This window comes from Myotis yumanensis, unplaced genomic scaffold, assembly GCF_028538775.1.
Source record: "Myotis yumanensis isolate MYYU_CA2020_CCGP unplaced genomic scaffold, mMyoYum1.0.hap1 SCAF_5, whole genome shotgun sequence".
In the NCBI taxonomy this organism is placed as follows: domain Eukaryota; kingdom Metazoa; phylum Chordata; class Mammalia; order Chiroptera; family Vespertilionidae; genus Myotis; species Myotis yumanensis.
In genome coordinates this window covers 107,219,010-107,233,530 of record NW_027223756.1, presented here as the reverse complement: position 1 = coordinate 107,233,530, position 14,521 = coordinate 107,219,010, and the positions used below count along the sequence as shown (strand labels likewise).

The 14,521-nt window shown below is 52.9% G+C and overlaps 1 protein-coding gene across 1 annotated transcript in view; it reads left to right on the top strand.

Annotated features, from left to right (window-relative positions):
- Positions 1-14,132, top strand: part of QRFPR (pyroglutamylated RFamide peptide receptor) — a 31,964-nt gene extending 17,832 nt beyond the window's left edge. Inside the window, exons 2-6 of the mRNA XM_070414168.1 lie at positions 2,693-2,851; positions 5,502-5,563; positions 10,356-10,591; positions 12,218-12,315; positions 13,440-14,132. Coding sequence (XP_070270269.1) covers positions 2,693-2,851; positions 5,502-5,563; positions 10,356-10,591; positions 12,218-12,315; positions 13,440-13,783 — 899 coding nt within the window. The 3' untranslated portion in view covers positions 13,784-14,132. The remainder of the gene's footprint in view (positions 1-2,692; positions 2,852-5,501; positions 5,564-10,355; positions 10,592-12,217; positions 12,316-13,439) is intronic.
- The last annotated feature ends 389 nt before the right edge of the window (positions 14,133-14,521 follow it).

Here is a 14,521-nt window from a genome sequence, read left to right as displayed (position 1 = left end):
GCCTCCACTGTGCCACACTGAGCTCAACGCTTTAGCCTGGCTGCCTGATGATGACGAAAAGCTGCCATTTATTCAAACACATGTCCGGTCCCGGGTGCTCGTCGCACTGTGTGAAATACTCACATGTACTCACGGGACGGGTGGGTCTTATCCGTCCCTTTTCACAGAGGGTGACATTGGGCTTCAGAGCACCTACCACCGAGATCGGATGAATCAGATGACACCAGGCAGTCAGGGGGCCGATGTCCCACGCGGTTACGATGGACAAGATGGATAGCGCTACAAGGAGACGCCACTGCGACAGTCATTCTCATTTGTTGGGATAGTTACGCCTGAACTGTGTGACGATGGTTCCGTGTCCACTGCATGGAATGTTTCTTCTGATGCTCACTTAACCTTGGACTGTCCACCTTAAGAAAATAACAACACAACTTGGTTGAAAGAATAGAAGAAATTCTCATCAGAATTTCTAAGAGAGGATAAATGTGCAGATAAGGAATGTCTTCACATGTTCATTTACACAAGTATCACATACAAATCAGGATTTGAAGTAAAGCTCCTTCATTCACAGTAGGAGCAGTGTTCAAACCACAAAGTATATTAGTATTAAAAGGGAATTCCTGCACTTAGCATCAAAACCAGTGGTTCTCAACCTGTGGGTCGCCAACCTGTGGGTCACGACCCCTTTGGGGGTCGAACAACCCTTTCACAGGGGTTGCCTAAGACCATCGGAAAACACATATGGTTCTCAACCTTCCTAATGCCTCGACCCTTTAATACAGTTCCTCATGTTGTGGTGACCCCCAACCATAACATTATTTTCGTTGCTACTTCATAACTGTAATGTTGCTACTGTTATGAATCGTCATGTAAATATCTGATATGCAGGATGTATTTTCATTGTTACAAATTGAACATAATTAAAGCACAGTGATTAATCACAAAAACAATATGTAATTATATCTGTGTTTTCCGATGGTCTTAGGCGACCCCTGTGAAAGGGTCGTTCGACCCCCACAGGCTGGCGACCCACAGGTTGAGAACCGCTGATCTAAACGATGGTGCCGGGCAAGAGAGGCCTTGCCTCTGGGCAGGGTTAGGATTTGGGGACCTGGACCAGGGTTGGAGCTTCGGAGAAGGGCATGAAGGGCAGTATCGGGAGCAACACCTAGTTCCATTTCCCCCGAGTCACAGGAATCTCAGAGCCACAGAAACTGTCTATTACGTGGCCCCCGTCCGTTTCAAGTTTGATTCCAAGTTCAATGTAAAGCAACCATGTGGAAACTCCAGCACAAAAGGTGTGAACATTTCAGGCGCAGTCACTGAAGGAGGTGTTCAGACCCATGAAGACAGGGCAGTCGTATGGTTTCTGCATTAGCCAGGCCCCCCTGTGCACGGGGGTCCCCCTAGACCATTGAGGAACAGCTGGGGCCCCTGGGAAGACTCGTACGGGGAAACGGTGGCTGGTGTGTCTGAAACTCCGGGAGACCTGCAGGAGAAGGGGCGGGATCAGGGAAGGCGGCCTTTGCCAGGGGGCCTCTCCCAGGAGGAAAGGAGGCCCCTGTGTGGCTAAGAGCCCCCTGTGGCTCGCTCAGGGCGAGCTCGCTGAGAGCCGCCGTGGGTACCGCATGGCCTGGGCGCATGAAGGGGCAGAAGCCTGGCTCTCGGTGTGTTTACCTTCTCAGAGGTCCGGGGACTGTCAGCAAACAATAAAACCAACCGTCAGTGCAGGAGACAGGAGGCCCGCAGGTGACAGAGCGAGGGGGGAGAGTGGAATAAGAGAGACGGGGACTGAGAGGAGGGAGGGGACAGTGGGCCGGCCTGGCTGAGAAGGTGACATCTGAGCAAAGACTCCAGTGCAGGACGTGAGGGTGGGACTGGGGAGGTCATTCCCTTGAAGGAAGGGAGGGAGGGACGGGTGAGCCCGCAGGAGCCCGCCCCGCAGAGCGTGGCAGCGCCTTTGAGGAAAGGAGAGGGGGATGGGCTTCAGCGTGGGGACAGTGTGGCCCACAGGCCTTCTCAGCGGTCTCTGTCCCCGAGCTGATGCCCAGGTGACCGTGCAGAGCAATGCGTGTGGTGGCAACGAGCAAGACGCATCTGCCACGGAGACGGCAGGCCGGGCTCCCAAACACAGACGCGAAGACGTCAGACACACAAGGCTGCAGTGGGTGCACAGATCCAAAACGATATCGTCGCAGCCACGTCTGCAGCCAGGGTTTGCCCGGGGCCACAGGCTTAAGAAAGAGAAACTGGGTGACCAGGCAGGAGGAGGTCGGAGGAGCAGAGCAGAGGAATAGGGGTGTGGGCGTCTTGGGGAGAGTTGGTCCTGTGTGTGACTGGCAGGCCCCCGAGGGAAGGACCAAAGGTTGTGGGGCCCAGAAGGCTGCCCCCACACCCCCCTTCTCTCCTGCAGGGTGGGCCAGGCCGCCTGCTGCTGCCCGTCTCAAAGGCCCTGTCAGCTCTGTTCCTGGGTCACACAGCCTGGGAGCTCGGAAGCCCCTCAGGGAGCCCACCTGCCCGCGGGTACCCTCTGGGCCACGGCGCTCTGTGGTGTCGCTGCAGACAGAGCCTTCGACGGAGGCTCAGCGTGAACGGATCCCCACGCAGACCCAGCGTTCCCCCCTCTGAGGTGTCCCTTGTCTCCCTCCCCAGCGTTCCCCCCTCTGAGGTGTCCCTTGTCTCCCGGCCGCAGGTGCCTTCGTCTGCAAGATGGTGCCCTTCGCCCAGTGCACGGCCGTGGTGACGGAGATCCTCACCCTGACCTGCATCGCCGTGGAGCGGCACCACGGCCTGGTGCACCCGCTCCGCGCCAAGTGCCGCTACACCAACCGCAGGGCCTTCACCACGCTGGGTGAGGGGGGTGAGGGGGTGAGGGCGCGGGCGCAAAGGGAAGGTGATCCGGTTTCAGTCCTCTCTGTCACCCCACCCTCCCCCTCTCTCCTCACCCTCCCCCCTCCTCTTCTCCCTTCCCCCTCCCGCTCTCTTCTGGCCCAACCCCCTCCCCCCTCCCCTTGGGCCCACCCCACCCTGCCCCCTGTCCTCTGGGCCCACTCACCCTCACCTCTCCCCTCCAGGCCCACCCCAGCACCATGCCTCTCATTCCAGATGTGCCCCTTCGGTTTAGGGCTCGTGACCTAAGCCAGCCCATGGTGGCAGGGCTGCGGGAACAGTCCTTACGACTTCCCGACCCCAGAGGTGGCTACGATGCCCAGTACACACAGGGGCAGGAAAAGTGTGTTTAGAAAAGCGGAGAACAGGGGTGCTGCCCAGAAGGCTCGGCCGCGGGAACACTGGTGCCGGGTGCTGCTGACCCTGACAGACAGCCACTGGGCAGTTGGCTCCCTGCATCCGTCCACGAGGCTGCTGAGCGGGCCCTGGAGGGAAACATCCCGTCCCGGAGCCGCAGTCACAGGGGGGACTCTGCCCCATCACTGCATCCAGCCGTTTACAGCCCAGGCCCCTGGCAGCGTGGAGTGCATTAGGCGAAACAAGCTCCTCTCCCAGAGCAGCTACTAGCAAAGTGACCACCCAGAGAGCGGGAGAGTGGGGCCAGCCTTTCTCGCGCTCTCCGGGGGGCCCAGGGCTTCCGAAAGCCACTCATTTCAAGGAGACCAACCAGGCGGGACAAAATTGCTTGTTTGAGTTCATCAAAATGTATGTCGCATCCTTCCCACAAAGAATTCAAAGGCCTCTTGGCTCTTAGTAATTGGCAGCCGTTCACCATCAGCACATCTAGAGGCAGCGGGTGGTGTGGACGGAGGGCCCCGAGCGCAGCTCTTGACGGAGTTATTAAAAAGGAAAGAGGCGCCGAGCGGGCTCGCCATCTGAAAGCAACGTTGGTAACAGGCAGTCCAGGCGGGTCCTGCTCAGAGCCCCAGGACCCTCTCCCACCTCCGGCCATGACTGTGCACCTGCCCCAGCGGCTGATGCCAGACTTCCCTGCTCAGAGCTCACAGACCCCTCCGCAGTGTTCCCCCAGCCTTAGGTGTCTGCCCCTGAGCCCGCCCTGCACCCGGGATTGGCACTGAGCTAAGTGAATTAGACTCAACTCCGTCCAAACACCACTGATGGCTGGAGAAATGACTGGACACACGGTAACAAACGTAATACAGTGAGGAGTGGGGTGGAATAGACGTACCTGGCCATGTGCAGAGATAGATAGATAGATGATAGATAGATAGATAGATAGATAGATAGATAGATAGATAGATGATAGATAGATGATAAATGATAGATAGATAGATGATAGACAGATAGATAGATAGATAGATAGATAGATGATAGATAGATAGATGATAAATGATAGATAGATAGATGATAGACAGATAGATGATAAATGATAGATAGATAGATGATAGACAGATAGATGATAGATAGATAGATGATAAATGATAGATAGATGATAGGTAGATAGACAGATAGATGATAGAGAAGTGAGGGATGAAAGAGAGGCAGGGGGAAGGTGGGGGGAAGAGAGAGAGAGAGAGAGAGAGAGAGAGAGACAGGCACAGGACTGTCTTGAATCATACAGAGTCTCTGGGCAGTGTGCCCGGTGGTGTGTGTCCTTATAAAAAGCCTTTTGTGGCTTAAGTGAGTCTCAGTTCCTTGGTTCCTTGAACCCAAGACAACCCACTGTGTCCCTACTGGTCCTGCTCATATGGGAAGAGCAGAGGCGTGGGAGCGGGAAGTTTTCCTTGCGGTAGATGTCGGGCTCTTGGTTCCGGCCCCGTCCCAGGCTCTGAAGATTCTCTTGCTCCTTGCGAAGGACCCATCCTTAAAGCAAGTCTCCCAACAGCCTCCCGGTTTCTGCTGTTGTGTTTGTTACGTAAATAAGAAAATAGTGCCCATCTTAGGGCAGTGAAGGTAAACGGACTTTCCTCTTCGAGAAGACATTGTAGAGGGTGATCCATGTCATGCTTCAGTTTTTCATTCATGCAGCGAGCACCTACTTGGCTGGGAGAATCCAGGTGGCCCGTTCTAGCTGGACAGGGCAGTGGCCCGGGAAGCTCTGTTAGAGGAGGTAGCTCTGAGTCAAGTCCTGGAGCAGGAGTGCACAGAGAGTGTGCGAGCAGGTGCCAATCCGGGAGGCCAGCATGGAGGAGCGGAGCAGCACGGTGCCTTCCGGTGCAGGGACGGAAGCCAGCTCTGTAGCCCCAGGAGGGGACTCGGTGGGAAGAACATGGACTGACATGTAGGAGGGAAGCAGGAGGTGGGTGAGATGACAAAGACCCTTGGGGACCATGTCAGGGGGTCGGGTCTTACTTGGAGGCAACGGGACACTGTTACAGACGTTCAAACATTGGAAATGTGTTTTAGGGAGACTCTTCCAGCAGCACTTTTGAGGGGCTGAGAGGGTGGAGGTGAGAACATGCAAGGAGACCATTCCCGGCTCCTGGGGAGGTGACGGGGTGCACGGGGCCTTGGAGTCTGTATGCTTAGAGGACTGAGCACGCGTGTTTTGCTCGACTGAGTCGTATTCTGATGACTGTGCCCTGTTGCAGGTGTGGTCTGGCTGGTGGCGGTCATCGTCGGAGCCCCCATGTGGCACGTGCAGCGGCTCGAGGTGGGTTCGGGGCTGGGGCTGATATTGATACTATGAGAATGTCCCGCCCTCTTGATTGAAATCCTTTTCCTTCCTGCAAGAGATTTCAGCGAATCTGCGTGAACACAATGATTTCACTGGCAGTTTTCCAACCGGACTCAAATAACACGTGTTCAGATTTCCCCGCTGTTTTACCTCGTTCTTCCTTGACCTTCCGTGGGTCAGGCTGGCCAGGGTCAGTGTCTGCATCTTCCTGCAGCTGGACGTGGCTCGCCGAGGGTCCTGCGTGGCCAGTCAGGTCGTGAGTGTCCGGGGGTCGCTCCAAATATTTTTATTTTAAAGTCACATAAAAAAATTGTGATCGATTATCTTCTTATTAGTTGATTCTCTGTCCTAAGTCCTTTCTCACCTGTCTTCTATTCAGTGACAAATTGCAGTTTGAATTGGAAACGTGGGGGGATTGTCTTATCCAGCCTCTTGGTCAGCTGGGCCCCGCTTTGCCTGGGGAGTCACAGAGCAGGCGGGGCCCTGCTGGTTTCCAGTGTCCCCGCCCACTGGGGGCGTGTCCAGCACAGACAGTGGTCTTCAAACCCAGGTGGGGGTCGGACCCAGGACTCCCTAAGACAACGTTCAAACTGTGCGTCCTTCTGTGCTTTTGAAATCAACACAGCATGCGAGGTCCACCAGCAAGGGTGTCAGATGTGCCTCAGACAAGGGTCCACTTAAAACCTGGCGTTATTTATTTATTTTTATTTTGAAAATTTTAATCAAGTTGATATGCAATCTTATAGTGGGTATGTTAGTCTCAGGTGTACAACATAGGGATTTTTAGACCCTAGAATGTGATCACCCCCTGACTCTAGGGTCATCTTCATCCTGTGCACTCATCACAATATTGTTGACTCTGTTCCCCTTCCCCTGCTCACCCCACTCTCCCCTCCCTTCTGGTAACCACCCTGTGGTCTCTGTTTCTATGAGTCTGGTTATGTTTTGTTTTGTTTTTAGATCTCACATATTCGCGAAATCACATGGTATTTGTCTTTGCCTAGTATTATTTCCCTTAGCATAATATCCTCTATATCCATCCATGTTGTCACAGATGGCAAGATTTCATTCTTTTTTATGGCTGAGTAGTACTCCATTGCACACATATACCTCATCTTCTTTTAAAAAATATATCTTTATTGATTTCACAGAGGAAGGGAGAGGGAGAGAGATAGAAACCTCAATGATGAGAGAGAATAATTGATCGGCTGCCTACTGCATGCTCCCTACTGGAGATGGATCCCGCAACCCGGGCATGTGCCTTGACTGGGAATCGAACTGTGGCCTCCTGGCTCATAGGTTGATGCTCAACCACCTAGCCACGCTGGCCAGGCTACCTCAACTTTTTTATCTACTCATCTATCGATGGACACCTATGCTGCTTCCCTACCTTGGCTATTGTAGAGAATGCCGCAGTGAATGTAGGGCTGCAGATAAATCAGCATTCTCATTGGTGTGTGTGTGTGTGTGTGTGTGTGTGTTTGAGTAAATATCAAAAATGCAATTGCTCGGTCATAGGGTAATTCTATTTTAGTAGCTTGAGGAATCGCCATCCTGCTTCCCACGGTGGCTGCACCCGTCGGCACTCCCCCCAGCAGTGCACGAGGGCTCCCTTCGCTCCACATCCTCCCCAGCACGTGTGTCTGTGGACTTCCTGAGGGTAGCCACTCTGCCAGGTGTGAGGTGGCATCTCACTGTGGGTTTGACTTGCCTTTCCCTGCTGATTAGTGCCTAGGTCTGCTGGCACCTGTATGTCCTCTTTGGAGAAATGCCTTTTCACGTCCTCTGCCCATTTCTCGACCGGATTGTTATTTTTTTTGTGATTGAGTTGTGTGAGTTTACTCTGTTCTGTAGACCAACCCCTTATTGGGCACACCATTCGCGAACAAGCCCTCCCAGTCCGTCGGCGGCCTTTTCACTTCGTTGGCGGTGTCCTTCGCTGAGCAAAAGCTTTTCAGTCTGATGCAGTTCCATTTGATGGTTTCTATTCTGTTCTCTTGCTTGAGGGGATGTGTCCAAAAAGATATCACTCAGACGGACGTCAGATAGTTACTTGCTTTCTTCTCGGAGGTTTATGCTTTCAGCCCTTAGGCCTTGCACGGAACCTGTAGCCTGTTGGGAGTTTATTTAGTAGATGATGTGAGAGAATGGCTCCGTTTTGCTTTCCTGAACGTCTCTGTCCGGGAGCATGCGGCTTGATTCTCGACCTAAGTGGATGCTGAGTGAGTGAGGCTCCAACACATGGGCAGGAGGCCGGCTCCTTCCATTCCCTGCTACCTGGTGGGACGCAGGACGAAGCCTGGCCTGGGCCTGGCGCTCCTCCGGTCATTCAGACAAGACCGTTCCTCCGGTCACCTCACCGCCAGGACAGTGCTAGTTTGTCGCTAACATGTTCAGCTTGGTGTCACGACCCCATCAGCCCGAATCCTCGTGGGTCGGCAACGTCTCCCTCCCCAGTGGGAGCTGCTGTGGGTCTAGCATCCAGCCCGCTGGAGGGGGTGTGCCCATCCCCTTCTTCTCCGCCTCCTCGCTTGTCCCTCTCTCCTGGGGCTGCTGAGCAGAGTGGGGACAGAAGGGCAGGTGCCCCTGAGTGTGACTGTGGCCTGTGACTGAGCCTTTACTTCACGGATGTCTCCAAGAGAAGACTGCCCATGTTCCGGCTGCTGCTCCTGCTCCGGTGGCTGCTCCGGGAGCATGGGCTCTGGCACTCTGTGACCCGCACCCTCTCCGAGGCCTGTTCTCCGGCAAGAAACCCGCAGGAGGGGCCCCATTCAGAAACGGCCCAACCCATTCCCACCTTCCCACCGTGGGGTCCATTTCCTGCCCACAGAACTCTAAGAGATTTGTCTGCTTTTAGAATACAATTATTTTAGCCCTAGCCAGTTCATCTCAGTGGATAGAGCATCGGCCTGCAGACCGATTCTGGGGGGATCTGGGGTCCCGGGTTCGATTCTGGTCAAGGGCATGTACTTGGTTGCAGGCTCCTGGTCGGGGTGCGTGCAGGAGACTAACAATGTGTTTCTCTCACATGGATGTTTCTCTCTGTCTTCCCTTCCCTCTTCCACTCTCCCTAAAAATCAATGGGAAGATGTCCTTGGGTGAGGATTAACAAAAATAAATATAATTATTGTAGCACATGCTCCAAATAGATTTTAAATCTACGGAACTGATTTAGTTTATAGAAAATACACATAATTCAAGTGACAAAGCCAGTGCTTGCTGCCGGGTAGAGCAGCCAAATCAGATTTGCTTTCTGTCAGGAGAAAGTATGAGTTCATTCTTCAAAGCAAATAAACATATTTATATGCATCCCACGGCCTCCTTCTCGCGCCTACATTCTATCAGAGCCAGTGTGTGCGAGCCTGACTGAGGCTGGCACGGCCACCTGGTGCCGTAAAGCACCACTGACGCCTTTGCTTTCTTCTTGCAGGCTCCCTCCCAGGGCTGACATATAGGACAACGAGAGGCCCGGTGCATGAAATCTGTGCACTCGGGTTGGGGGGTCCTTCAGCCCAACCTGCACCCTCTCGCAGTCCAGGAGCCCTCGGGGGATGTCCGACTGCCGGCTTAGGTGGGGAGTGGGCCTAAGCCGTCAGTCAGACATCCTCAGTGCTGCCCTGGAGGTGCACTCACCAGCTGTGAGCCCGGCTTCTGGCTGAGCGGTGCTCCCCCTGTGGGAGTGCACGGACCACCAGGGGGCAGCTCCTGTGTTGAATGTCTGTCGGCTGGTGGTCAGTGCTCATCATAGCAACTAGTCATTCCGCCAGCGCACACCTGTTCCTGTGGGCTGGTCACCTGTGCTGCTGGCGCCATCTGCATGGAGTCAGGTGGATTTCATTTTGATGTCCTGTTCCCGGGGAGTCTGGATCTTTAACTTACTCTTCACTGAGCGTTTTCATTCCCAGTTAGTTGTGTCTGTAAATAACGCTTAGATCAGACTGTGAAGTTTATCTTTGGTGAGTATACAACCCTTCCCCCCGCCGCTTTCAAATGGCATTGAAGAGTGGAGATAAAATTTGCTGGGGATGGAGGCAGAAGGAAGTCTAAGACATAAGTATCTTTCATCTGGAAAGTGCCAGAGTGGGTAAAATGGCAGTCGCTTTGATAAATTCCTAACGTTTATTCCTATTGTCCAGAGAAATGACTTTTGAATACATGCTAAATGTTTACTTTGTCTCTTATTAGCATTGCTCTTTTTCTTAATGTTGTTACTAGAAATACATCTGAACCGATGAGATGAGTCTGTCAGAAATGGTATTAATAAACAGACATTGACTTTCTATAAAATACACCCCTCAAAGGCTTATCACTGAGTCTGAATATTTTTAGATCAGCAACAGTTTGGATCCCACTTTCTCATTCACCTCAGAATCTCTTGTTTTATTGAATTTATTGGGGTGACATTGTAACTGGTATTTTCATTCATATGTCGGTCATTGAAGTGTTCTTGTACCCCATTGAAAACTTATGACCAGAGTGTAAAGAGTGGAGAGATAAAAAAATTAAAATTAAAATTAAAAAAGAGTGGAGAGAGATAGAAAGCGAACAGGCTTTGGACCTCAATTCCACTTAAAATAGAAAAGAAAGTATTAAAACGCCGAAGAATTTAAGCAGCGACGTGGGGGAAAAAAAACCCCACAGTTCAGAATGAAAGGACAATCAAATTGTATGTCGTGCGAGGCATGTCCCCATGGTAACCACATCAGGGTCTGCATCCCCGTGAGCCCTGGCTGCTGGCTCTCCTCACCCAGCCATTCTCATCCCAAAGGTTAAGTACGACTTCCTCTATGAAAAGCAGCACGTTTGCTGCTTGGAAGAGTGGACCAGCCCCGTGCACCAGAAGGTCTACACCACCTTCATCCTCGTCATCCTCTTCCTCCTGCCGCTGCTGGTGATGCTCAGCCTGTACAGTAAGATCGGCTACGAACTCTGGGTCCACAAGAGAGTGGGGGACAGCTCGGTGCTTCGAACCATCCATGGAAACGAGATGTCAAAAATCGTCAGGTCGGTTTAGTTCTCCTCAGGTTCAAATATATATATTTAAAGATATATATATATGTGTGTGTGTGTGTGTGTGTGTGTGTATATATATATGTTATTTGTTGGCTGCCTCCTGCATGGCCTGAACTGGGAATCGAGCCCGCAACCCGGGCATGTGGCCTGACCGGGAATCGAACCGTGACCTCCTGGTTCATAGGTGGACGTTCAACCACTGAGCCACGTCAGCTGGGCTCAAATGTTTTTAATTAGTTGTGCTGGACGGGGCGGTTACTGGGGACCTCAGAATTCTGGGGTGTGTTTGTTAGTGCCATTTGTCCCTTGCGTGTAGGGATGAGCTCTCTGTACACGTTTGAGAGTCCATGTGTGGCAGGAAGGAAGAGCAAGCTCACCAGCCCCCACATCCACCCTCTCAGATGGAAGCTTCCTCGGGGTTTAGACAGTGTCTGTTCCGTCGGTATGTCAGCAGGACGAGGTGGGAGAGCTGTGGACTCCCCTGCCTGCCACTCACAGCCCGGAAGTCTCCTTCCTCCCGCCCCGCCTTCCTCACGGGTCCCAGGGAGCACGGAGTCCGTCCCCCGGCCCTCCTGCCCAGGCACGACGCTAAAATATGTGAGATGATACTTAGGAACATCCTTGAGAAGCCAGAACGTGCTATTTTCTTTCATTTTTATTGATATCTTTTATCTTTACCAAAGGGCATTGCTTTTTGATTGCATTCATTAGCGGGAAAATTTAAAATGCAACTTATGGTTCATTTTACAATCGACACGGAATGGCCATTAAAAACAAAAATAAACAAAGCCTGGCGAGAAGTCCAGTGGTTTGAGGAGACTTTTGCATTTCTTCACGTGCGCAGCGCCCCCTGGTGCCCAGTTTGCAGGAAGCCATCCTCCCTCAGTGCAGGAGATGATCAGCAGCTTGGAACTTCCAGGGACTCAGCGCCCCTCCCTCCTGGGAAGAAAGGGCTGCCACGTTGAAATGAGAAACAATGACTACGAACTTGTATAGATTTAAGGCACCAGGAGAATGAGCCGATTGCTTGCACCTGCTTGTCGCCTTTACAGGAGTCATGGAGAAAACTAGTTTGAAATCCTGGTTAATGATGTCACTTAGAGATATAATAAAGGTTTGCATTTTAATTATATCCTTAGGGCTGCCCATATTTCGTAAATATTGATATTTTCCTATCACAGGGGCGAGTGGCCTTCAATGTAAAAGGATAAGAGCTTAGGCACGGAAGTCAGGCTGCCTAAACTTAAACCCAAGGAGCCCTTCTTCCTTTAAATCCCTTACTGGCCAGTCTGACCTTGCAGATTACTTGACCTTCGCGGGGCCCCGTTTCTGCGCCCGTCAAAGGCTTGCTGGGAAGACTGATGACATCACCCGTGCCCAGCAGCCCGCGGGAGGCCAGCCCCCTCTGCGCACACGTCCGAGGGTGTTTATAATGTGAGAGATGTGGGGGTGAGGGTGATGGCGACGGGAAGGTGACGAACAGCCCATATTAAACTGATCGTTAACTCTGTTAACGTCGGTGGAATGATGGTTAGCGGTCTGGGCTCAGAGCTCTGCTATCGATCCGACACGCTTCCCAGGGAGAGGTTAACAGACACTGTGTCCCCGTGGGCCCAGGAAGAAGAAGCGGGCTGTGGCCATGATGGTGACCGTGGTGGCCCTCTTCGTGGCGTGCTGGGCTCCTTTCCACGTCGTGCACATGCTGGTGGAATACAGTGAGTGTGGTCCTCCCCTGAGGGGCCCTGCTGCGTCTCCCGCCGGAATGCACAACGCACCTGGGAAATGTGTCGCTATGCGCGGGGCCAATCAAGTACCGAATGTTGAATAGGTTTCTTTCGTGTTTGCAAGGCGACTAGACCCGTGGTCGGCAAACCGCAGCTCGCGAGCCACATGAGGCTCTTGGCCCTTTGAGTGTGGCTCTTCCGCAAAATACCATGTGCGGGCGCGCATGTACAGTGCGATTGAAACTTCGTGGCCCATGCGCAGAAGTCGGTTTTCGGCCTGCGCAAGTCTATTTTGAAGAAGTGGCGTTAGAAGAAGTGGGGGTACGTTTGCTGACCCCTCAGATTGAGGACGTTTTTAGCAAAGGCCAGCTTAGGAGTACCCTAATTAAGTTAATAACAATGTAGCTACCTATATAGTTTAACTTTAAAAAATTTGGCTCTCAAAAGAAATTTCAATCATTGTACTATTGATATTTGGCTCTGTTGACTAATGAGTTTGCCGATCACTGGACTAGACCATTCCATGGCAGAGAATTCTGTCTGAGCGCAACCACGTCTTTAATAATTACAGACGGGCCAGGAACGCTCTGACACCCTCCCTCCATGCTGTGCCTTCTGCGCCCCCGAGTCACACAGGTGTCGGGAAAGGAGGCAGCCTCTGTCCCCAGCGAGAGCCCTGCCCCGAGCCCCATGAACTCAGTAACCCGTGCATTCCCGCCCTCCGGAAGTCTCCCCATGACCTCCGACGTGGCGCGGTTCTCCGATGACCGCGTTTCTGTAACAGGGAACGTTTGCGGAGCAACCACGGCTCCCAGGGTAACTGCAGCTTGCAGTCCGGTTGGATGCGTGAGCCCCACGTCTGCTGGGCCCGGCGTGGTGGTCAGCCTGGCTGCTCTGGGAATGAAGCCCCTCACGGGGCTGCGTTCTGCAGACACCCCTGCTCCCCCCAGAGCGACCTGGAGCAGTTTCCACACCTTCAACCACTCGCCCAAGTGTGAACCGAGGTTCCTTGCTGTCTTAAGTCATTTCCCCATAAAAATCTGACCTTAAACATGAACACAAAGACTTTCGGGTCATTAAGACAAATGTGCGTTCTCAATGTGCCTCTGTTCCAGGCAGCTTCGAGGAGGAGCATGATGAGGTCACCATCAAGATGACTTTTGCCGTCGTGCAATTCCTGGGATTCGCCAACACCATCTGCAACCCCATCATTTACGCCTTTATGAACGAGAACTTCAAAAAGAACTTCCTGGATACCATGTGCTGCTGTGTGGTGAGGGAAACCCTGTCCCCCGCATGGCGGCGGCGTGGACCCTCAGGGACGGCCATGACGCAGAGGCGAGCCGCGCTGGGCCGGAGGGAGGACGCCGTGGAGGAGACCAAGGGCGAGGCGTTCAGCCACGGCCACATCGAGGTCAAGCTGTGCGACCTCCCTGAGAAGACACGGCGGCCCCGGTGACCGCCCCCTCGCGTCCTGGGCCGGGGCAGCTGCGTCAGGGTCAGGCCGTGGTGCACATGGCAACAGCGCCCTCATCGTTAATGTCACGTCTCCATCATCGGAAGGGAAGTGACTGTGAGCAGAGGCCAGAGACTTCTCTCACTGGTAGACTGATGAAAAGGAGTCACCTTAAGTCATTTCCCCATAAAAATCGGACCTTAAACATGAACGCACAGTTTTGAGACATGAGTGACTCGTCCTGGAATCATACGTGTGGATTTAGAGTCTCGTACACGCGTGGCTGGTGGTCTCCCCTCCAGGCAACGTGACGTGGCTTTTCTGTGTTGTTGAAACTGGATAAGAAAATAAAAATGGCATCTTCCTTCTTGAGTAAGAGTCGAGTATGTAATTCCAGGGCCCCTTGAACTTGAAGCTGGGGGGCGCTGCTGGCGGCCAGGTCTGCCCAATGATGATAATGCCGAGGAAGACGGAGAGCAGCAGGCAGCAGGTGAGTGATTTAGAGGCAGACACCTGGGCTTGAGTTGCTGCTGCTGCTTTTTTTTAATCCTCACCCAAGGATGTTTTCCCATTGATTTTAGAGAAAGTGGAAGAGAGAGGGAAAGACAGCAAGGAACATCGATGTGAGAGAAACACATCGATGAGTTGCCTCCTGCACACTCCCTGACCAGGGCCCGGGTGGGGAGGAGCCTGCAACCAAGGTACGTGCCTGGACGGGAATCGAACCTGGGACCCTGCAGT